At 34.6% G+C, this 24,411-nt stretch overlaps 3 protein-coding genes across 4 annotated transcripts; all 3 read left to right on the top strand.

Moving 5' to 3' along the window:
• Window positions 1-627: 627 nt before the first annotated feature.
• LOC135086515 (palmitoyltransferase ZDHHC3) lies at window positions 628-4,399 on the top strand. Its single transcript, XM_063981243.1, has 6 exons — window positions 628-907; window positions 1,371-1,528; window positions 1,689-1,880; window positions 2,535-2,756; window positions 2,963-3,175; window positions 3,848-4,399. The coding sequence occupies exons 2-6, from the start codon at window positions 1,388-1,390 to the stop codon at window positions 4,004-4,006; spliced, it is 927 nt and encodes a 308-aa protein (XP_063837313.1). The 5' UTR covers window positions 628-907; window positions 1,371-1,387; the 3' UTR covers window positions 4,007-4,399.
• A 7,390-nt stretch (window positions 4,400-11,789) lies between these two features.
• Window positions 11,790-12,460, top strand: LOC135086688 (uncharacterized). Its single transcript, XM_063981464.1, has 2 exons — window positions 11,790-12,047; window positions 12,128-12,460. Exon 2 carries the CDS (start codon window positions 12,128-12,130, stop codon window positions 12,416-12,418), a length of 291 nt encoding a protein of 96 aa, XP_063837534.1. The 5' UTR covers window positions 11,790-12,047; the 3' UTR covers window positions 12,419-12,460.
• Window positions 12,461-14,945: 2,485 nt separating this feature from the next.
• On the top strand, window positions 14,946-22,145 carry LOC135086807 (uncharacterized). 2 transcript variants are annotated; one of them, XM_063981600.1, is made up of 3 exons: window positions 14,946-15,181; window positions 20,886-20,959; window positions 21,625-22,145. In XM_063981600.1, the coding sequence occupies exons 1-3, from the start codon at window positions 15,158-15,160 to the stop codon at window positions 21,986-21,988; spliced, it is 462 nt and encodes a 153-aa protein (XP_063837670.1). In that variant the 5' UTR covers window positions 14,946-15,157; the 3' UTR covers window positions 21,989-22,145. The 2 variants fall into 2 exon arrangements, with proteins under 2 accessions (XP_063837670.1, XP_063837671.1); XM_063981601.1 differs by having other exon boundaries at window positions 21,628-22,145.
• The last annotated feature ends 2,266 nt before the right edge of the window (window positions 22,146-24,411 follow it).

Genomic DNA, 24,411 nt, shown 5'->3' on the forward strand with positions numbered 1-24,411 from the left:
GGCCAACTCGGGAAAAACAAAACTCGATTTAACCCGATTTAAAATCTACGTAACTCGGGTTGAACTCGAGTTACGTAACTCGAGTTAACTGGATGGACAAGTGAGTTTTTTACTTATTTTTACCAGTTTATTCGCTCAGATTCACATTAACATTTAAAAAAATATCATTTATAATGTATTGGGAGAATCATACTAAGTAAAGTAATAAAGAAAATTATTGTTTGAAATATAATATAATTTATTCATGGGTTTTTGGCTTGAATTTTAATTTTAAAAAATATTTATGTTTATTATCACTTGGCATTTTTCAAAAACAGAACATAAAACACGAAAATCTACAACAATAACCGGCAGTTTAAAGTTTTTTATTGAACGTATAGAATTAAGAGATTAAGAATAATAACTTCAAATGAACATAGTCTCATCACTCAAATGATCGGCAATCTTCGGTCCATGTCGGTTCCATTCGGTTTACGATACGAACTCGAGTCAGAGAGAATTCAACTCGAGTGGGTTCGAGTTACGCCCAACTCGAGTTAACTCGAGTTACTTACTCGAGTTACTTACTCGAGTTGACCATCACTAGTGTGCTTGCTTGAGAGCTGTCAATTTTTTATCTGTCGCGTCCTTCCTGTGAGACGAAGAGAATTTCGTTTTATTGATTTTGAAGAAATAAACGTTTGTGTAAAAACCTTATCTTCAATGAGTTTGATTTTCAACGTATATTCACGAGGTTTATGTTAATTAATTTGCAAACATCTTTGTTTCCACTGAGCTATGACATTTTGGAGAAATCTGTTTTATCATAGTATCTGACCCCCGCTTAAAAGACTAAAGTAGCCGAATGATTTGCCGAATAACAAGAAAATAGAATCTGTATGGTGAATTGGTAGCTGATTACTACGAGGTAGGTCATGTGAATTTGGCATTTGTTCATTCAACAAGGTTTTCTGTAAGGACAAGGACCTGCCACAGTTCAGGCAACAAGTAACTAAAAAGAAAAAAAGCAACACATCATTAAGTTCTCTGATATTGCGCACGTTCAAGGATTGTGGTGATTGCTTACCTTTTGCCCCTTATTTATAAATGAGGCTACTCAAATGCCTGCCAACTACAGTAATTAATTAAGTATTCTATAGTTATTTATTCGTCAATTTCGATTGCAATTTGCCTATGCGACTTGTATATTATTGGTTGGAACAACTAGCTATTTCTGCACTTAAGCGAATTGTACCCATGTATTCAGCAAGTTAAGCCAGAGACGAATTAAATTTAGCTTGTAACATCCTATAACTTTTATCAGTGCTTGGTAATCAATAATGTAATTTAAAGATAGTTATTTTATATCAAATGTTATTATTGTATTTTAGGAGTGAAATAAAAATCAATGAATCGCGAATTCTATGACAGTTCCGATGACGATGACATGGAAAGTCAGTATCAAGTAGATCCAGAATGTTTAGTGCTCACCAGGCCAGATAAAGACATGCACAACAGGTGCTGTGGTGGTAAAGCATGGTGTATAAAGGTAATACATTAGTTAAAGAAACAATCTTTTGATACTTGGTTGTTAAAGTTAAAATATTTTCATGAAAAAAATATGTAAACAACTTTGATCAAGTATAATTATTTTTTAAGTAAACATTCAAACAAAACAATTATTATTATGATATATTTTTAAATTGCAGGATATCTGTGGTATAATATGTGCTGTGTTAACATGGCTCTTGATCCTGTATGCAGAGTTTGTGGTGATGATGGTCATGTTACTGCCCGGCCTCTCAAGTTATCCCATATATGGATATGTTAATATTTTCATATTCCAATGTTTGGCGTTCTTAGCTTTTGCATCACATCTCAGGACCATGTTCACAGACCCTGTAAGTACCAATTTAATTATGCATTTTTTTGCCTTTGCCTCAGTGAGGGTTGGATCCAGACTAGTTTTGTAGGTAATCTTGGCACTGAACACACTTGGAAGGCACAACAGGGTGTTCCTAATGTGGGTACCTAGACATACAGGAATTGAAGACAATGAGAGAGCCTATATCCAGGAGACATAGAGCTGAATGGGAAAGCTCCAACGGTATGAGCCACTCCGAATTATTCCTGAAACACAAGTTCATGGGGAAAACTCGTACTCAATGGAAATAGAAGGCAAGGTTGTGTTATCACGAATGTGCTAACAGGATACTACACCACGAACCACATGCTCTACAAGATGGGCCTAACTACGGACAACAGCTGTCAAGCATGTGGAGAACATGCAAGTCCATAAAACACCTAATGTGTGAATGCGACGCGCTAGCTAAAAGTAGCATGAGTCTCCTGGGGTCGGCTTATCCGGCATCAGAGGATTACAGGTCCCTCTCATTCAAGCACTTGATTCACTATATGGATAGGATTTTTGCAGATGAGGGGGAATAAATAAATTTAAAAATAAATTTCATTAGTTGTTACTCACATAATAAAAAACAGATAGATATTTTTAAGTTTTCAGATTTGGTTTCCTTATATTGTAATTTAATACACAGGGTGCAGTTCCAAAAGGCAATGCAACGAAAGAAATGATCAAGCAAATGAGTTTCCGTGAAGGTCAAGTTATATTCAAATGCACAAAATGCTGTAGCATCAAGCCAGAGCGTGCACATCACTGTTCGGTATGTCAGCGATGCATCAGGAAGATGGACCACCACTGTCCGTGGGTCAACAACTGTGTTGGAGAGAACAATCAAAAATATTTTGTTCTGTTTACAGTAAGTTCTCTATAAAAAACCTTGTGATGAAATTAGCTTCCGCTTTAATCAAGTTCTTTGTTAACACAACATAACTTACACGGTTTCAGATATGACGTAATGCATCTTTTTTATATCAGTGACAATATTTTCATGTCATTAGCATTAACAGCAGTAAAGGCACAATTCTAGAAACGTTACATTAATAAGATTGTGTGTTGTTTCAGTTTTATATTGCGGCAATTTCGGTACATTCCTTGACGCTGTCAGTATACCAATTCGTGACGTGCATCCGACATGAGTGGCGAGACTGTAGCACATACTCCCCGCCTGCCACCGTTGTGTTACTTCTGTTCCTCATTGCGGAAGCCCTGTTGTTCGCGATCTTCACAGCAGTCATGCTTGGGACGCAGTTGCATGCTATATGGAATGATGAAACTGTAAGTGCTAATTTTACACATAAGCAACATGAGGCTATTCTAATACAGTGTTCCGAAATTTTTTTGTGTTCAAGGTACAGCTAGGTAAATGTCATTTTTTGGACGCACATCACACATGAAAAATAAATTTTTAAGTAATTACCTACCTTACTTACTAAAAATAAGTTTATAAGATAATCTTATTTTTCCGAGGCACACCATCTAATGACCACGGTACACTGTTTGCGGAACACTGTTTTAATATGTTGTCAGTCTGATGGTTAGTGTTAAGCGGCCCCGAGACGATCAATCGCGATTGTCAATGTATTTACGTTCCAATTGACGGAAACGATTGTCAATTGCTCAGCGAAACGATCAATATTAGCTTCAATGGCACCTGTCAATTGGGCTTCAATTAAAATTATCAATTTGCTTCAATCACGTAAATTCAATTGATAATCGCTTCAATGCCTTTTGTAAACGATCAATGTCAATTTACAATCACGTAGAATTGACAATCGCGATTGATCGTCTCGGGGCCACTTTAGAGATTTTTTGGTTGTTTTTACATTGCCTTCTCCAGATTGGGCATTAAAAATAAGTAATCTGTAAGATATTCCTATTGGAATAATTGATAAGAATTGCACACACATTTTTGCAGTTGGTTTTGACTATTAATTCATTCCTTTACAGGGAATTGAACAACTAAAAAAGGAACAAGCGCGATGGGTCCGCAAGTCAAGATGGAAGAGTATACAATCAGTTTTCGGACGCTTCTCAATCCTCTGGTTTTCACCCTTCACCCAGCCTTCGCCCAAAACTAAGCTGGAGAGCTACTTATACAGTGTATAATTTGTGTAAGTAAACGTGTCACTCTGTGTACTTGTTGCACATGCACACAATTATTGGAGCGTTCTCATTCGCTGCGTGTACAGGCTTCATTTGGCCTTCATTTTTATGCATTATAATGTATTTTTCATATCAAAAAATTGGCTAAAACTACGCCAATGTAAGCAATACAATTTATTTAACTTTTAATGTACTATTGTATCATCATTTTGCTATGTGATTTTTAATATAAATATTGGCATAAGATTTAATTTTATATTATTACAAAATGTTTTCTAATATACACAAATGACTGATATCGAAATTAATGTGAGAACAATCTAATAATAGGGAACCAAACAACTGCATTTACTTTATTTGTTACAAATATCAATCACAAATTTGGTTATATGAAAAGTGTAATTTTATTTATTAATAATTTCGGTAGGGCGACATCGTAAAGATAATTAAGTAAGGTCGTATATTGTGCCTCAAGACACTGCCGTCTGTGAGTTTTAGGAGGTGTAATCACCGAATTCATAAATACCTGATTTTAGAGTATATAAGACAGAATTGATACAAATAGTATGTTGAGATATCTAAAACCATCCTTATTTCCTTAAAGTCTTACACCTACTAAACTAACAGATTCATTGTTAAGAAATAAGCAACATCACACTACCATAAAGTATTAAAATGATCTATAGCTGCTGTTTCGTTTGGACATATAGAAACTCCATTGGTTTATTTGTTGCGATTTCAATATTGAGCCCTAAAGTCCGTGTATATCTGCTGATTTTGATACTACTAAACAGGATCTTGTAGATTTGGCTTACAAGGCCTGTTTGCTAATAAGTCCTATCAAGTTCATTGACGAATGACCATGTGTAAAATTATTACCTTACTATCCTGAACTTAAGATCTGATAGTTACATGCCCTAATGGGGCCTAATGAAATAATAATTATGCAATGTGTAATCTTGTTTTAATAATGAGTACGATTATAACGAGTGACACAGGTATTTCGCTTTGTTAGAAACCAGTCAGTACTCTGGCTACTTTTATGAATGCATGTTATTTTATATTTTAAATAAAATTAAAATGTATTTTCAACTTAACGATTACTCCGCACGCAAGTTAGAATAGAACTATGTACTTTCTTTGTGTCCACACGAGCGTTGTATAGTTTCTGTATATATTTGTTTCAGTGGCACCTGTAGCCTAAAGCATTAGTATATGGGAAGTGTCATTAGATCCATCGTCATCTTCCGAGTAGTCGTAGGCTGTATTAAAATAACAAAAATGTCCACAATGGGGTTTAATTGTTTAGCATATTCGTATTGTTATACACATTTAACCAATGTTATTAAAGTAGGTAATACCGAGAGAGATCAACATTTTGTTAACGGTATTGTGCTAATAAAAGTTCAAATTACAGTATAGTAATTATTTAATGTTTACGAAAAATATATTGCTTAATAGGGATGATGTAGCAATTTTATTTTGAAGTTAAAGGGTAATGCCGTTTTTAATTATACAATGCAATATAGCAAATACGAGATAGTAAGTAAAATTTGGTAATAAACGAAGCACACGCGACTGTTCTAATGCTGAGTTTTCACTAATGCTGTGCGAAGAAGTACAGTGCATCTGCTAATTAAGTTAAAAAGCCATAATTCTTCTTACCAAAGCTGCGAAATGACTGATGGTTCAATACTATAAAAAAAATATTTGCCTCGCAATCCACACAAAAATATCTTGCATATTTTACGAGTAATACCTATATGCAAACGTTTAGGCAAAATGACAATGTCCAATGTGTATCAATCGTATCATATTACTAGTTTGCAATGTATTTGACTGTAATAACAAATATTTTCTCCGCATAAAAATGTTTTATATGATTAAAAATGGCTTACCCAAGAGCTGATCAAACGAGGAACTTCATACTGGCAAATATTGTATAGAGTAAGTAATAATAATAACCCCTTACGATAGTTATAGCCTTAATAAATCATACTCTTTGAGATATGATCAACTTATTATCGAGTTTCCAAGCAATAGTAATATAAATATGTCGTCATAACATAAGTAATAGTCATAGATACCTAATTATTGATTTTGGTCAGCTCTTCGAATACAAACGTCACACGTTATTTAGGTATTACGCGATTAGGTCTAAAATAGGACCAATTTTATGCTTTGGTATAATAATCATAATTTTCTGATTCCGTTATCAACTTTCCCCTTAAGTGTTGTTTTTATTTTACATACCTATCGATTCGAAACTATGTACATTAATCTTCCATTTACGTTCATAGTAAAATATTCAAAATAGTTGCCTTGACAATTCCATTATGCATGATATAAGGGAATAATATAGAATGTTAGTATTGTTTAAGTTTCTGTATCGATAATCAAGAGTCCAGTGGGCGATGTTTTACATATTATAAGTAAATTCGATTGATTTTATTGTTTGAATAGAGAACGGTGGTTCCCAAACTGGAAGGCGTGATTTTAAAGAATTAGATTCCAATTTCGTACACAAATGCGTAGATAGTGTACGCGCAATCATGTGCGATTCCGTATACGAATTAGATTCCTAATAAAGCCTGAGGTGGAATTGTGTAAAGCAATCGTAATCATTTGACAGTTAATAACGTACGATAAAGTCAGTTAAACAAAGCGTTTGACGGAATAATCGTACGTTATGAACTGTCAAATGATTACGATTGCTTTACACAATTCCACCTCTGGTCCGTGAGCACGTAGAATTTTGTCCAATGACCCCAAGCTACCCATCCTTATCGCTCGCGCGTAGTTATATTGCTGTCGCGACTGTGCGACGGGCGCCCGCAGTGAGTGTGCGAGCGCGACAGAAACATAATTACGCGCGAGCTATATGGATGGGGTCATTGGACAAAATTCTACGTGCTCACGGACCTGGCTTTAGTCAAAACATACGTCTCCTAACCTCAGCACCAATAACGTTAACGTAAGCGGCCTTCAATTCGATCATAATATGTAATTCACCTAGAGCACCCACGAAAAAAAGTAGTAAGTAGACGCTTAGAATTAATAAATATACTTTTGTGATTTCTCTTTTTGGTATTATCTCTAGTTATCGATGCTGATGCTATTATTATAGTTATTAGTTACTACGTTATTTATTTTGTTGTCAGTGATTTAGTTTTGTTTATTGAGTTATTTATTAAGAATCATTAGTTGACTGTCATACAAATATTGATCATGATTAATATAACTATTGTATGTATTGCGATTTGCGAGTCATTCGTCGTATCAAAAGTCAGACTAAAGTAAGTTAGATTCATCTAGATAACTGTAAGCTATTAATTATTAAATTTATAAAGGAGACATCGCGTGTAGCAACAATTATTGCATGCAACTATAATATAACACTTATTAGAACGATTATAATATGACTGTCACTTGTGGAATTGTGATGTTTTGTCTGCTTTTACCTAAATTCGTCACTTTTTTGGATACTCGTACTTTTATTTAGGTTATCAGGTTACAAGTAATAATCGTAATTTTATCGTCTTTGATGTCAGTGCTGCGTAATCTAAATTGGTGTAAACAAACAAAAACATCTATTTTACTAGAGAGGTATAGATATATTTTTATATCGTTAAAACATTTTATTAAAATTAGTTACTATGATAATATGGAACTTTGCACTTTTTAGTGATTATGTATGCAACGTCATGAAATTTTTTTGGCACCTCGCGTCGACTGACCGTGGACCATATTCGTTACTTGACGGCTGGCTTGCAAAAGGTGCCTAACTAATTTTGACCTGATATTAGCTGTTCTGACTCGGAGATGAGCTTGGGCAGGTGTCTCATCCGGTTGACCGATGACCAGCAGGCAAACATGTGCCGCAATCAAATTTTATCGATTTTAGACAATAACATTAAGCTAGTACATTTATCGTCTAAAATCAATATAATACAACGATAAGATTTGGCTGTGGTGCACATTCTAGCCTGGTTGCGAGATGCTATTGAAATAGCCCAAAGCATTATCTGTTGGGGATAATGTGTATGAAATACTATTGATTTACAACTAGTGATGATAAAGATGATGTTGATTAGTAAATTGGTAGCAGTCGATCACGGTAGTCAGATTCTTGTCCTCGCACCGGGATGATGTACAGAAGAAACCTTAGGGTAGACTATAAAATATTTTCATTGTAGAAATTAGGTTAACACGTCATAATCGGCTTATAAATTATTAAAAGAGTAAAGTCGGTTCTTCGGTCGGGGATATTACAACACGTGCTTGCTCGCCTATGCTATGGTAATTTCTTGATATTTCACAGATGTGTGTTTACACTGTTCAAAACATTTAAGAGTTTCAATCGAGTGTTTTCACAATATGTGGCAAAGATTTCCATATTTCAAATATTGTATAATGTTACAGCTTCTTTGACGGCACCAATATAATTTAGCATAGCGCCGCGATGGCAGCTCCAATAAAAATATACAATAGTTCTATATAAATTAAATAAATATAAACAGCAATAATTTGTAACGGACAGTAGATTTATATCAACTAAAGCAGTGTTTTTCAACCTTTTTCATGACACGACCCCCCTAGTATGAAAAAATTTGTGGCGACCCCCCGACCGTTCGCTTTTTTTTATGAATTTTATAATGTTGCAAAGATGTTTGTAGGGACCGAATACTTTAATCCATACAACATTTGCATAATTAGATTTCGGATTTATCTGTCTTTTATTTTTTTTACTGAAGTAGTTTTTACGACCTCTCGCGACCCCTATAGAGGCTTGAACCCTCAGGTTGAAAAACACTGAACTAAAGTGTTAGAGTAGTCGTTGTTAACGCTTGACCACAACGTCGTGATAGCCTAAATTAAAAAATGTGATATAATTATGTGTTTTAATACTATTTCTGATATATTAAAATCGTGCTAATAATACACTCGCAACTAAACATAAAAATTGTGTATTATAAATCGGTGAATTTGTGGTCGAGACTTAACAAACTGTATTGCCACAATTGTTATTGTTAGATTTCGGTTTATTTCAAACCAGATGGGACGAATAGATGAGACAATTTAATCTGAATGTGTATGTAATTTTGACTATTGAGTATGACAATTCGTTTCTTCCATTTGTGTTTGAAGGGGCTGACTTGAAGAAAACCTGTTGAAAATGTCATTTTGTCACCTTTTATACAAATCAGCTTAGTTTGTGTGATATGGACATTGTAATAACAAATTGCAAACCTCACGTATGGTGTGGCTATCATTCCGTCTGACCGGCTCTCTGTAACTGTATAAAAACTGTAATATTATAATATGTTCCATCTCTAGAACGCACCCTAAAGCACTTATGTGTGACCAGGGACCTTAGACAAGTGGCACTCTTTGATCGCTCCGAAAATGGAGTTGATTTGCAGAGCGAAGTAACTCTACATAAAAACGCTGGAGCAAAGGGTTTTCGAAATTACAAATGTCACGTTTTGCCACTTGTCTAGGGGGCTGAGCAACAGTCAAAACGGTCGGTTTTAACGCCTATAGCATTTTAAAATGTGCCTAGTAAAGTAAGAGGACGTTGTTAAGTCAGGTACTTACAACTTGTAAGCAAGGGGAACACAGGATACTCATTAAACAATACGTGCCTACTGGTTTACGACTAAAGTTGGATTTTACTTGAGATCAAAATATAAACATATTCATACATATTAATATACATTATGTTTTTGTTTCTAGGACACAATCACGCTCGCAACTATATCTATCTATCTTCGTCTTGCGTGTGATTTACAATAGATCGCTCTTTTTTTTATAATCATTTTGTAATGCCTCCTTGCAATGGTATAAGTTTTAGCTGCTATTTCTGCCCTGCTTTGAAAATATTTTCATTAGTCAATGCTGCAATACGTTTACTTTGCTATTATTATTAATAGCAATCGTGTAATACTAATATATTTTTCCGTCATCGCGGCGCAGCAACATAAAGGACAGTTTTACATATTTATATTGTACAAATACATAATTTTATTAGGTATTCTTGCACTGATCTCAGTAATCCGATTCTAGTAAGAGTACTCTCTTCTCTTCGCACTAACTGCTACGTTTATCGAGATAATAACAAATGCTTGTATCTCGTGTTTCCATACCTTTATGATAAATAAGACGAAAGTATTGTATTTGCGCGTTCTATGTTATTTCATACAAACATTGTGATAGTTGATACCGACAAGAACTGCCTTCGTTATTGATATATTGGTCGTATGCTGCCTCATAATTTTAATTCAGCAATAATAAGTACATATTTTTCATGCACGTGTACCTGCTTTTAATATCAAATACTAATAATATTGTATATTTAATGGCGACTTTCATCGCTAGAGTAGTTAATATAATGTTATATTATAATAATCGATTGATGTGTATATAGAATGGAATGACGTTTAATTTTGTATCATCTTTTATAATTAAGAAGGGTTGATTATGTGGCTACCACTAGCAGCATTATACTCTGATGCATGGAAGCGGCGCGAGGGTTGATGCCTTTACCTGCGCGGGTCGACTTCGTAAAATTCTTGTTGACTTGGCTCTTCTGTCTCTCTTACTCACTTTAGGGTGCTGGCATAAGTGAGGGCAACAGGAGAGCCGGTATACCGACAGTTTTGCAAAGTAGACCCCTTTCCTGTGCACCCCAAACTTAGATCTGAAATCCTGGTACATATCCAATTAACAGAAAATTAAAAAATATTTAACTAACTAGGTAACTATTGTTCCAATATCTTGTAAATATGATTTTTAAAGACGCACAGATTAGTATATAGGTATTACGTATATTGTTTATACAAAGGCCTAATAAATAAGGGCGCTAAAAGTAAGAAGCTGACATTCCTACAAGTTTTTGAAAACGTGATAATGTTATTTGATCTATCATAACATATTGATAGTTACTTGCCGCCGGCGGCTAGTAACATACATGGAAAAATAAAGCCTTGACATGATGACATCTGGGTGTCCTTGCCCTTTTCATATTAAATATTTTATAACACGTGCATGTAACCTCAACTCTTGCGCCGCTGTATTTGTCCATTACCATTCGAATGATGTTCGTTTTTCTTAAATGCGACGGCAAAGATAGCGGTTAACATGTAAGAAATTAAGTCATTTTTATGCATTTACGGAAAAATGGCGCTGATAAATAAAAATAAATTATGCAGTCGTCGTTTTATGGAAAAACGTGCATTCAGTTGAATTTTATAATTATGTATCTAATTTCAACACAAAATGTATCTCGTACCTAGTAAAACCACGGTTTATTTATTTTGATAAGTGTAGGATAGCGAAATTATGTTAAAATAGTTATTATGTAGTAAATTCGTCTCCGTGCAGAATTCTTATATTACCTGTAAGATGGTTTAATTAATATAAATAAACGCTTATAGCTTATCCTTTAAAAATTAAATGTGGTTTTATTTTCGGACAAAAAACATGTAAACTGGCTGGTTTATTCTCGTTGTTGCTATCGAATAAAGCCTTTTATTTAAAGGCATAAATTGTGGTCTTTTAAAATAAATATTTACAAAATTTTGTGATGTAATTTAATTGAATTTTAAATTAAATAGGGTTCAGTGTCAATTACATTAATAATGTGGTCACGTTTCTAATGTTGATCATTAGTCAATGTAGGCTGTTCTTGAACCATAGTTCGTTGTCGAAAGCGGCAAGTAGCTATTGCATATGTTTAGTTCACTTATTGAGCGTTGCGTATGGTATGAAAAACAAGCCGCCGCGAACCGCACGAGTTCGTATGCAGTCAGCAATAAGGCACAGTGATACCGACACGCGAAGGGAAAGTGTATTGTTGCGGAATCGAGCACCGTGCCGTTAGACTTGTCGGGTTTTAGCATCAACACCCGCCGTCTTCAAGGTGACCCGCGACGCCCGCGCAGAGCCCACCAGTATAGCTAAATACGGTCACCTGGCATATTTCGTAACGCCACCGTCATATTGAAGTATCCCGTACAGCCTCTATAACGCTGAAACCATTACTGTAAGTCTTTTATCTCTTAAAATCTATTTACGCTTTTTAATTTACTGTGGTGTAAAGAAAGTTGTTTTGGTGCTATGCAGATGCGAGCGTGCCAAGCTTTATTAGTACTGGCGATTGTGGTGCCATCTCTCTGCTTGCCGTACGACCCTCAAGACGATGACTTGGAGAGTGTGCTGCCATCTGACGGGAAATTTGAGGCCTTCTACCAGCGCGAAGCACACGGCATACCGAACGGTTCGTCGCGGCCTGCGCACGGGCACGGTAGTTTCTACAAGCACCGCAACCCGGCTCTAGTGGATGTCAAAAACGCACCAGCTTACGGATTTCGGTTCGATGGCAAGAGGCGATTTAATTTTGACGATGATGAATAGTAAATATTGTTAACAATTTGAAATAAATTCATTTTTACATTATATTTTTTTCTTTATACCAAAAATGGTTATAATTGAGGCATAACCACCTATCCACACGCGATTGCTACGGTTCGTAAACCTCACAACGTTACATTTACATTTGCTTGCTCAAAAGCTTGGATGTGTTCATTTCAGCATCATTCAACTAAAACATTAATAGTGAAGATGATTCAGGCCTTTGGTAAATAATCTTACCTAGATAAAATCCTTTTGTTAGCAATAAAAATAATAAATGGAGTAACTTAAAATTATCCTGTTGCAGTGGGGTCAGTCGACGGAAGACTCGGGCATTGCCTTCTGCCCAGAAAATGAGGAACCTTTAATTTATTCTAAACTAATAAACTTCGAAGTGGGACAGAGATATCATATCACAGCCCTGACATGTGAGACTAATAATCATGGTAGAGCTAACGGTGCCCCGTCGCAGGCTCCGCATCTCGTTATATGGAGCGAGCGCCCCCATCTATTACCATCGATACTGTAATGACACGAGGCAGAGCGCTCGTAAATATGTCCTGGGTGATTGATACAAGCGTCAACGGTAAATTTTTATCCATGGTAAACGTACGTTCTCAATCTCATGTAAGTTTTCTGAGAGCACAAGTTCGTTATTGTTAATGTAGGATATTTGGATACGAGTGTTTACTTACCTTATTAATTACTCGAAATATAACCAGGCTATAACCCGGAAATTCGGAAATACATCTGTTAGTTGTGATTTAAGTAGATATATTAAAGTACTAGCTTTTGCCCGCGGCTTCACCCGCGTGAAATTTAGTTTGTCACAGATCGTCATAAATTATAGCCTATATGTTATTCTGGGTTATAAACAATAATACTGTAAAGTTTCCTAAAAACCCGTTCAGTAGTTTTTGCGTGAAAGAGTAACAAACATCCAGACATCCAAACTTTCGCATTTATAATATTAGTAGGATATGTGGTTAGGTTAGATAAGTCTGTATAGGTAGAGAGACATGATTGTTTCAAATTAAGGTAGAATAAAACTTTCAGGACAAATCAATAGACCGGTCACCTACTTACCTACTGTCACTGCTGTTTAACGGGATATTTTTAATGCAATTCGAGTATCATCGCTTTTAATTATCGAGATCGTACAAATCCGTTATCTGTTGATCGAAAACAAAAATTGTGTATGTTTTGCGTTAGGTATCATTCTGTATACTGAAATAATGATACTGTACACTGAAATTATGATATGACCATAATTATATTATAATTGAGATATCTTTGAAGTTTTTACTAATATTACCTACGAGTACATACCAAAAAAAATTATATTAAAATTAACTTATTCTCTCAGAACTGTACATTTTCCTAAGAACAACCTTTTAAGGTGCTGAACCCTAAAATCTGGTGAACCGTTGAGACATCGATATTGATTTTGTTGATTGGCTAGATAGATTATCGGTTAGGTCATTTGTTAGCCGCAGACAGATCAATTGACAGCTATATTTACTTTGTTAGGTAATGAAATTGGAAAAAAAGATAAAACTAATTTCAGAGCTGGCGTTTGAAAATTTATATTTAGAGCAGTTTTACTAACTAACCTGACCTAAGGTATACTCGTATAAGCAGGTAAATCTTGTAAGTATCCGTATATTACTTGTTAAAATATATTTAACTAGCTTTTGCCCGCGGCTTCACCCGCGTGAAATTTAGTTTGCCACATATCGTCTTAAATTATAGCCTATATGTTATTCTGGGCTATAAACAATAATACTGTAAAGTTTCATCAAAATCCGTTTAGTAGTTTTTGCGTGAAAGAGTAAAAAACATGTTGACATCCATACAAACATTTATAATATTAGTTTAATTATATTTCTTTGTGAGGCCTTTTGATTAAATGCTCTATCAATTACCTACCTATGTTTAATCACCATTATCACTTACTACCGACTAGAAATGTCTCATCATGTGCACTTTCTGTAATGATGCAAAAGAGTTACGACAACTTTTATGTAAGTTCTTTATTAATTTAGACCAGTAGTCGCGTTCCAAACGTCAAACATAATGTTTATGTTTACGGAAATTAAGTGAATTTATTGTCGTGTAACAGTTAATTTGTTTCCGACAGTAAACCTGTATAAGTCCACCTGTTATTGATTCACGGATGGAGGAGCACGGCCGGCTGCGAGGAAAGCCCGAGCTGGCAATGGACTCGTCGCCACAATTCGACACGAGTGTCAGCCACATCCTCCCCTGCATTACCAGCCACCAGACCGTGAGCGCTGTCCACTCGATCGAACCGATACACCTTCCACCAAAAAACCCATGTCAAAACACTTAAGCCGACACGAGAAAAAAGTGTGAAATTATCTTAAGTGGTCTGTGTCTACGAAACTCCCTTTTAACATCGGGCTAATATAACGGTACGTTCTAAGTAAAGATAGAAGTGTAGATAAGTTAATAAGATTATTATTATACATCATGTTGGGGTCGGAGACCGGATTTTAGGGACGGAATGTTTCGGAAACCGTGTATAAAAAACGACTGGACTCCCGGGATCGGTCATTCCGCGGCCGGCCTGGGTGCACGTATCTTCGTTCCCAACGACGAGCCCTTTTTGTGTAGCTCCCCTGAACCCTTTGATTCCTAAGGCTGCAGTTCTGGGCCACGAGTCAGCAAGGGTGTACGTTGTACCGGTTGTTCAAAGTTCAGTTCCTGATAACTAGTGCGATGTATCCGGATTCAAATGGAGTGGTAAGTCTATCTAATTATTTCATTTAATACTTTAATTAATGTATTATTCATAATATTAAACAGTAACAATATATTAATTTTACCTAATACTGTACATAATTAATTTTAGTGATTACTTTTGAACTTTTCCGTTGCATTATTATTTTAATTTGATACATATGATGAATTAATTCTACCTGAAAATTTAATAATTTTAGTAATTAAGTACTTCGTAATTTGAAAGGAACTTTCATGCTGAATTATAGCGGTTTTTTAATTTTCTTTGAGACCTTGTAACATTGAAGACCTAAGCTTTGGAAAAATGGTAAAAAATATCCGATACGACTGTGTTTTTAAAAGTATTGTATTGATTTTAGGTTCGCTTCGTTTAGTGCATACCTTGAAAACCGTATTCAGACGAAGTTGATAATTTAGTGTTATTCAAAATTGCATTTCTCACAAAATCTAAATCAACTCAAAACGCTTCCAATAGTACCTATTTATAAACATTTTGATAAAACCATTAGACCCTGGGAGCCCCAATAGTTTTGAAGGAATAGTACAAACAAAAAAACAATTTTATGTAGAACCTTCGAGCCTTAATGATTGTGTATTGTCAGATAAAATTAAATGGGAACGCATGGATCTTTGAAGTGAATGGGTGACAAGGAACTGTGACCCATCGTGGTCGTTTTAGTCACCACCTCACCGCCCCATTTGTGCGCCTTTGTTGTGTTGGCTGCCGATATTGAAATTGATTGAGACACAATCAAACCTTTCACTTATCGGACGCTTTATTTATTCTTTATTATTGTAGTTTGTTTGTTTGGGTAACTTATGTTGTCAATACGAGTTTATTAATGTGTCGAGTTTAATACAGTTACGTTAGTAACTACTGACATTCTTTTGGATCATTAAAAATATTTTTAAATGAAAATCAAATAACTTAAACATGCAATAAAATTACTTTGAATTAAAAAAAAGGAAATCAGATGCTTCCTTGCGGAACCAAGTTCCAAATTGATCATATTATTAGTTATTAAGTGCTCGTTAGACAATTTTTTTTCTTTTTTGATGCCAATATTAATTTCTTCGAAGTAAAACTTGCATACCTACCTATTTTAATTTGAAATAAATTAAAATTATCACAATTATTTTTATTCTTCTTCGTCCTTATTCTAAGTATTTTATTGTAATTTGGCTAGTCCAGGCATCCAAATCTATGTTTTATTAATACTTCACAGGTGTTAATTATAATGTTGTAACGAACGTCTTGATTGGAGCCTACCTAAACGCGTCTTTTTTCTAAATTCGGAGTTCGAGTCGTTGACCTACCTGGCATAGTCGTGCGGTGATAATAAATGAAGTATTTATGAGTTTGGACCCGCATGGTCTATTAACGATTGGGCACGGACCAGCACAAATCACTTTATAATGTTCCCCAGGCAAATCGCTCGGAGATTTCTTGATGGAGTATTGTTTGTCGAAAGAATTGTAACTTTGAATGGTACAATTACGGCAGCGTATTAGTCTAGATATCTTTCCACGTAATTTAATTGTATCAAGTCAAGAAACAATCAAGTAAAAAGATAGAAAATCTGACGATGCACTGAGTTTGAAATGCTACAGATGCATTGCAAGTGATCGCCTTCCTTTGTGAGAATGATTGCTTTAGTGGAAGTGTTATAGTGACTTTTTAATAAAAAAAAACAAAAGCTAAGTAGTCTAATTTGTGTCTGTAAGGTAACGTATAAGACTTACGTAACCAAGTTATCTAATATTTATATAATATTGCAATATAGTTAGTTTCATGTGTTGTCATTAGTGACTTTTGTCTCATATTTTATTGTTATGCTTGTAAGCAAATACAATTGAAAATTAACTACTTCAGCCTGGGTGTCATACTTGCTATCGAACGTTGAAGTATCTATTGTCTAGATATCGACAACTATGCATCAACGGGTCGCTACATCTACGGTACTCCATATTAAAAGTCATGAAATCAACGGGTCGCTACATCTACGGTACTCCATATTAAAAGTCATGAAATCAATCGGTTGTTTAATCAGTGTCATGACATCAAAAGTCGCGGTGGGTAAATAACGAACTTCTCAGGGTGGGTAAGTAATATTTTTCTACCAAATTTTGTACTAAAAGGTAAAGTATTAAGAAAAAACAATTTTTTAATCATACAACTTTTAATTGAATTATTAAATGCCAATTTATTATTAACAGTTCTCGATAATTTATCGATTGAAAAATATTCGGTATTTGAATCGAAAGGTATATTCAATTTTATCAATATCAAAATATTCAATTTTAATGATAAAATAATTATTATTTACTACCACCTATTTAACTTGCATTCTTATTTAAAATTATTCATGGAAAACATTGGTTTTAGGCTTTACTTGCTAACATTATCAAGTAATGAGTGCCATTACTGTGGCAGTACTAAATGTATGGAAGCTAGTAACATTGAATTTTCGGATATTATCCAGTCTGTAACCTATTACTAATATCGTTTGAAAGAGCTCGTGAAGCACTTTCAGGATCAGTAATCAGTTTTTCGGTATCTTGTGTAGTTTAGAAATAATCGAGTTAGATCACTTATCAATTCCACCCTGTATAGGTACTTAATATTTGAAATGTATTACTAATTATTGCTATAAGAATTTTGACCGAATAAAACTTTCAATTCTATTAGAACTTTAGACATTTCTCTCACTTTAAGCGGCATTGGATTTTTAATCGGATTTTGAAACTGTTACAGATATTTAAAGATGATCCCAATTGCTGTCAACGGAACGGGGCAACAACGACTAGGCTCTGCGGAGACATTTGAGTACATACGCGTGCGTGTGTGTGACGAAGTCCTTGCGAGCAAATCCGTGGGTTGCGGGCGTACGTTAAAAAACCCATGCCAAAGCGGGAATACAAATAGATACAGCAACATTCATTGTAACGTACCTACTAATTATTATGGAGTACTGTAGATGTAGCGACCCGTTGATGCATAGTTGTCGATATCTAGACAATAAATACATCGACGTTCGATAACAAAACATTCATTGTAACGTACTAATTAATATAGAGTACCGTAGATGTAGCGACCCGTTGATGCATAGTTGTCAATATCTAGACAATAGATACTTCGACGTTCGATAGCAAGTATGACACCCCTTCAGCCTTTCAGCTGTTTGCACGTCCTTAATTGAACTGCAATTTAACAAATCTTAAAAATGGAATAATACGTAGGTAGGCTTAAATATAACCCTTGGAGTCATAAAAGCTCGCGGTGTTTACTTTTAACGGATGGATTCGTTTGAATAATTTGACTGTTGATTAATTATTTTAACCACAGCCCAGCATATTTGACTGACAATGGTGTTTACGTAGAGGGTTTCTAATTATAAAAATCATCATGTTGTTATAATTTGTGTTAATAACAAGTGGAGTCATTAATCATTATGTTACAGTTGGTTTAATTGGAGTAGGCTCAAACCCTCGGGTTAACTAGAAAAAACAAAAACTCCAGGTTAGAGTCTGATCAAATTATAAACATATTTATTTAACAAACCTTTGTTAAAACTTAATAAACTTTTATTAAGTAATTTTAATTTGGATTAGGACTTATCTGTCGTTATTACGTGGGAACAGGCTTTATATTTAGGTACCAATTTCTAATATAAATTAACATTAGGTATTATATCACAGGTTGATTGTAGACACAATTTTAAAGCCATATAACTGTTGAAATAATATAATATGAAACCACACTAACAGTGTCTAGTTTAACGTCCTATTTAAATTGAATGAACATTGTTAAAATTTACGTAATTACGCACATTTTATTTAAAATCAAAATGAAATTAATTGTAACAGGTTGTTACTGAGGAATGTATAAATCATTATATTATTTTCAAATTACTGTATTTCATCTATATTACACCGTTAATTATTTATGCGAATGCTATAACCGTTTCCTTCCTTCCACTTGTGAAATAATTGCTTTGCGAATTGTATGAAATTGCTTGCGCCTATTTGCATGCTTATATAAAAATGTAATGGTAAATTGATTATCGAAATTATTCCAGTACTTTCCGACTAAATGTAATAATATTCGTTACAACACGGCGAGCCTATTGAATAATTAGCTGTTTAAAAATTATAATTGGAATAATCGATACTAATCAGCATTTTGTTCATGTTGGATCGGAACAGTTGCGATGAACGAAATCAATTAAGTATCTCATCTATGCCGAATTTGTTTACTTAGATCTTATATCCCGAGTAATTGAAAATAAATTAGTAATCACTTAATCATTATAATAGTAAGAGTAGTTATTAAGCTTAAGTTTTTTCGTCACACTATATAATCTAGCGCACATTACGCCACTTACTTCCTCTAATATATTTTTATTTTGTTTTACCTCTCTACCATCGCAGTACTCGGAGAATTTGTTTATTTTCACTGCGGCCTGTTACGTGCTGTTAGCGTAACGTATTTTAACTTAAATCAAATATAGCTATGTGATTGGACTTTCACAATCGGGTTTGTTTAAGATAACAAAAATTAATCAACCTGAATCTGATTATGTTATCATCGTTCTGATTGACTTTTGATTTGTATGCATAATCTTAAAACGGTCAATTAAAAAACAAGGTACTATAATAATATTGGAATAAAGACGAATTTACAACATCCCGCATATCTAAAACGACAAACCACTAATTTTTGGCCGAACATATCATTTCAGTCAATTAATCAGATATTTTAAACTGAAAATTCGAAATAACTAACCATTTTTATGCAGTCATCAATGCGAAAAATAAGGATATCTATTTAAATTTCAATTAAAAATTCAGAATTACTTAATGTGATAACGGTCAAGGAAATAGTAAATAAAACTTAATGTACACTAAGTCATTGATTACATCTTTATTCATGCTGTAGCATCATTTTACGCTCTACTGTATAAGGTTGAATAACACTTCAGTTACAATTATAGATACACCCATTTGGTTACGCAATTATCTTCGATCTAAACACGATTGTAGGATAGAAATACAAAAGCAAATTGGACTAATCCACTTCCAAAAAAACTAATCGGTGTTACAACACAATCGTAGAATGATAGAGCCGATAAAAAGTAAAAGGAGGAACGAGAAAACCTGTATAATTGATAAATGCTATGAAAAACATAATATTGCTCAAAGAAGTCCAGCAAATCAAATCAAAAAGTATTTTGGCACATAAAAACGTCAAGAATAATATATAAAAAATGGGTAACCCTTAAAGGACATGACATGTAAATATAATGTCTTCTTATCTTATTAAGATTTCTTATTTGCCCTCTTATTCGGGCTTTGAGACAAACATACTTATGGCAAGTGCTGAGAATATGCAGCCTGTATGAAGATATGTTTACTTATTAAACTTGTTATACATAAGTATACTCTTATGTCATAAATTCATCACTATCAAAAGCAAATTGCATGCCAATTCATCAATTATGGAACATTAACTTAGCTGTAATTATATCGTTTGTTGAGCGCATTGTTTACTTACACATTGCGTGCTTCAAACAACACCGATGACACATTGGATTTACGCAAATATTATAATTATAACATAAATAATCATTTAGCTAAAATTACTGAAGTGTCTTGCATAAGGTACTAACTGTTATGTACAGCCACTTAATTAAGTACTTCTTTTCAGATGTGTTTGCTCGTGAGCCTCGCGCTTATATCTACGGCAGAAGCCTTCTTCCTGAAATGGGCGTCAGATTCAACGTAAGTTAATGCGTATTCATATAATATGAACACACAGGTTGGTTTGTTGAATGCGAAGTCACGCTCCTAGCACAGATTACTAGAGAGTTAGGAATATGAAAGAGTTTTAAAATTTAGCTGCTCAAGGGCTCTTCAATGACTGTATCGTGTATTTTAAGTAATTTTGATATGTTATAAAACAAACTATTAATTAAATCAAATTACCTATTACCTAATTTCTAAGTAAATAACGCTTTGCGATTAAATACAATTCAGCTAATGCGACAATTGCGTTAAGCGACATTAATATATGAATATTTTCTTTATTACTTATTATAATACCACTCCAACAGCTGGTATTATTCTACTCGTAGCGTACCAAGCGAGCCATGTACCTACTGCCGCGTGTTACTGTCGAGTAAATTGGCGGCTAATTAAATTATGTACCACGATCTGATAGAGTTCGTTACACACTTATTTGAACACATAATATTGCGCAAGACTTGCTGTTACTCGTATTGTTCATGTTTATTTAACTAATAACTTTCATTGCTCTAATAATAAGCGATTAGTCGGTGTTCATGTTCTTCAGCAATCAACCTTTCACTCGGTTATTAATGGGTTTTGGATTTCTGTTGAGTGGTGCTAATATATTACCTTTAATGCAATCCGTGCGTTTGCTTCAGCAGGCCCGCTGCGTCGCAGAAGACATGGATGCAGCAGCCGTCGCCGTACCGCTACCAGTACGTGTACTCCCCGTACGAGTCGCGGAAGATCTACCAGCCTCAGCAACTGCAGTACGCGCAACCTGAGGCGCCCATGCCACAAAACATGGCGCCGATCCCAATCAATGTCCCAGCAGGCACCAGCCTGACCCCTGTGTCCCTCCAACGCGTCCAACTCGTCCCCTGCATGTGTCCTATAGCCCCGGAGGACGCAGAGAAAGTTCAAGAAGTAGGCCCCGCTCCATACCTAGCCCAAACCTACACCTATTCCGCGCCCCAAAAAAAACCAGTAGACAATGAAGACCACCCCAACCCTCAGCGTTAACTCGTCAGAAGAACGTCTCCAAGACGTTACCAGTCCCACCAATGATATCCATTTTTTATAATTTAATTTATTTCATTTAATTTATATTTAAGAAGACTGATAGTTTATGGACGATCATGTAAGAATGTCCGATTTAAATAAACCATGTGGATTTTTGTTCAGGTCTTTTATTTCATAGCTTCTTGTAACTATCTATTAATCTTCATATCTACTTGGTCTGTTCTTTACATTAGCTCTCGAAAGCGTAATTTGTAATAATTATTTGGTATTATTTGCACGTACCGACGTATCAAAACTATTTCCTAATATCGATAGTGAAAGAGAAAGAGTCATTATACTTACCAGCTCGTTAATAAAATGGACGTATAACAGTATGTAACACGTGTGAGCATCAAGATGCGTATTGGTGGCGTAATACTAACTATTACTTATGTATAATCGGTAAAAAAATATTATTGCAAAATCTAGAACTATTGAACGAATTACTTCGAGATTTTACTGAGTAAATATTTTTTTACGATTAAGAAAACAGTAACACCTGCAACTAATATAAGAATGTATCGAGTATTAATGATCTTTGTCTGTTAGAGATTTAAACGTTACTAATTAAATAATTATAATTCAATTAAATTGAAGTATAATTCAACTGCCCGAGACGAGCAGGCGTGAAGGCAAACTGCAAACGGAATTCTTAAAACTTCTGTAGGTACTTACGATTTGGTTAATTATTCTTATAAAAGTTAGGTTTATTACTCGCAATTTCGGAAATCATTATAAATTACGTAGAGCGAATTCACATAAGTCTCTTACTGCCTCTGCCTATATGAATAAGTTAATGAATTTTGTGTGTGCCCAAAGATGAGGATTTTGAAGTCAGCTAAACACAAAATACGGTAAATTCATCATAAAATTTTTTAACAACGTATTACAGCAAATTATTGAATTTAGTACTTGTTAAGATCCAGGTCTCGTTTAGTGAGCCCCTAATTTTATAATTTTCAAGAAAAAACTAAGAGCAAATATAAAAAATACAATACAATTTTATTACTTTATATGTATTTTAAGTGTTTTATTTAAAATTTTAATTCAAAGTTTCTAAATACGTCATATGAATACCTACTTATAATACAAATATTTTTCTTTTTCGAATGAACAAATATTATTTTCTCTGACTAATTAAACACTGACTGTTATTAAGAAGCTACACAGTCCTTGATTACATTAAAATTTGTTATTAGTATACCTTCATACTAAAGAATAAAGGGTTGCGGGAAGTACCTTAATGCGGACAGCGCAGGACCGGTCATGGAAACTCTTGGGGGAGGCCATTGTCCAGCAGTGGACGGCACTAGGTTGAAATGAAGTGTATTTGTAACTCAAAACGACTGTCCACTGCTCAATTGAACGATCTGCTCCAAGCTCTACTTAATCATAAAGCATGCATGAACTTAGCCTTAGTCTATGGTCCTAGTTTGCTATAACTCTAACAATAAAGAGCAACAAAGACTCATTGAGCTATAATGTACTACGTACTAGAGAAGACATGTCAACTAGACTGTTTCTGGCACGCAAATAGGTCCATGGACCGAAATTCAATTAGTATGTGCTCAGCGGTTGCTGTGACAACACGCTTGAGTGCAGTTTTGTTTTTTGAAATATGCCATCCTATAGACGAATATACTGTTCAAATAACTCCAGATACATATTAAGTAAAAATCAAGGAATGACTTTTTACCATTAAGTTGTACATTTATGCACTTTAAAACACTAATTTAATTTTAATTTGTTAATTACAAGGCGTCACCGCGGCGGCAGCCATTTTACGAAAATTTCAAAGAATAAAAATCGCAGACTTGACACTGGCGCATAAATTAGTATACGAAAGGAAGGTTAAATACAGCAATAAAAAGATTTTTTTAAAGATTATAAGCACTTTGTATTGAAAAAATTACTAATAGTCCCGTCCAGCCCCTTGTGTTAAGCTAAATAAGCTTGGGTTACGGGTGGGCTCACACAATAGTCGTGCGGCATCATGGATCAAACTTGTTTGAATCTCACTGCTGTTGTTCGTATGCGACTGGTTAGTTAGTAAATCACCCTAATTATTGTCACCTAGCTCACGAGATAGGCTAAAATTATAATAATTGTACAGTGTGTCTGGTCACCAGTGTCCGACCCGTTAGGGCGCAGTAATATGATCAATTTAATCGACAAATCCAGTATTAAAAAATTACAGCTATTTTAATTTTTTTAGTTGCTGAGTCCGGATGGATTCATTTATTTACCAAATCTACCGATGTACAGGACCTATGAGTATAAAAGTGATTCGTTCGACAGCTGAAAAAGTAAGCAATACGTTGTCATCAAAAGCTTCCATTTAAATTTCTTAGAAACACTTGAACGTAAAAAAACGATGCTTCTTT

Source organism: Ostrinia nubilalis, chromosome Z (genome assembly GCF_963855985.1).
Source record: "Ostrinia nubilalis chromosome Z, ilOstNubi1.1, whole genome shotgun sequence".
NCBI lineage: Eukaryota > Metazoa > Arthropoda > Insecta > Lepidoptera > Crambidae > Ostrinia > Ostrinia nubilalis.

Excerpts from the sequence above, each read along its gene's own strand:
- LOC135086807 (XM_063981600.1), top strand. The coding sequence starts at position 15,158 with ATGTATCCGGATTCAAATGGAGTG. Across the intron at positions 15,182-20,885 it reads ATCCGGATTCAAATGGAGTG|ATGTGTTTGCTCGTGAGCCT; the intron begins GTAAGTCTATCT and ends ACTTCTTTTCAG. Across the intron at positions 20,960-21,624 it reads AAATGGGCGTCAGATTCAAC|CAGGCCCGCTGCGTCGCAGA; the intron begins GTAAGTTAATGC and ends CGTTTGCTTCAG.
- LOC135086515 (XM_063981243.1), top strand. The coding sequence starts at position 1,388 with ATGAATCGCGAATTCTATGACAGTTCCGATGACGATGACATGGAAAGT. Across the intron at positions 1,529-1,688 it reads GTAAAGCATGGTGTATAAAG|GATATCTGTGGTATAATATG; the intron begins GTAATACATTAG and ends TTTAAATTGCAG. Across the intron at positions 2,757-2,962 it reads AATATTTTGTTCTGTTTACA|TTTTATATTGCGGCAATTTC; the intron begins GTAAGTTCTCTA and ends GTGTTGTTTCAG.
- LOC135086688 (XM_063981464.1), top strand. The coding sequence starts at position 12,128 with ATGCGAGCGTGCCAAGCTTTATTAGTACTGGCGATTGTGGTGCCATCT.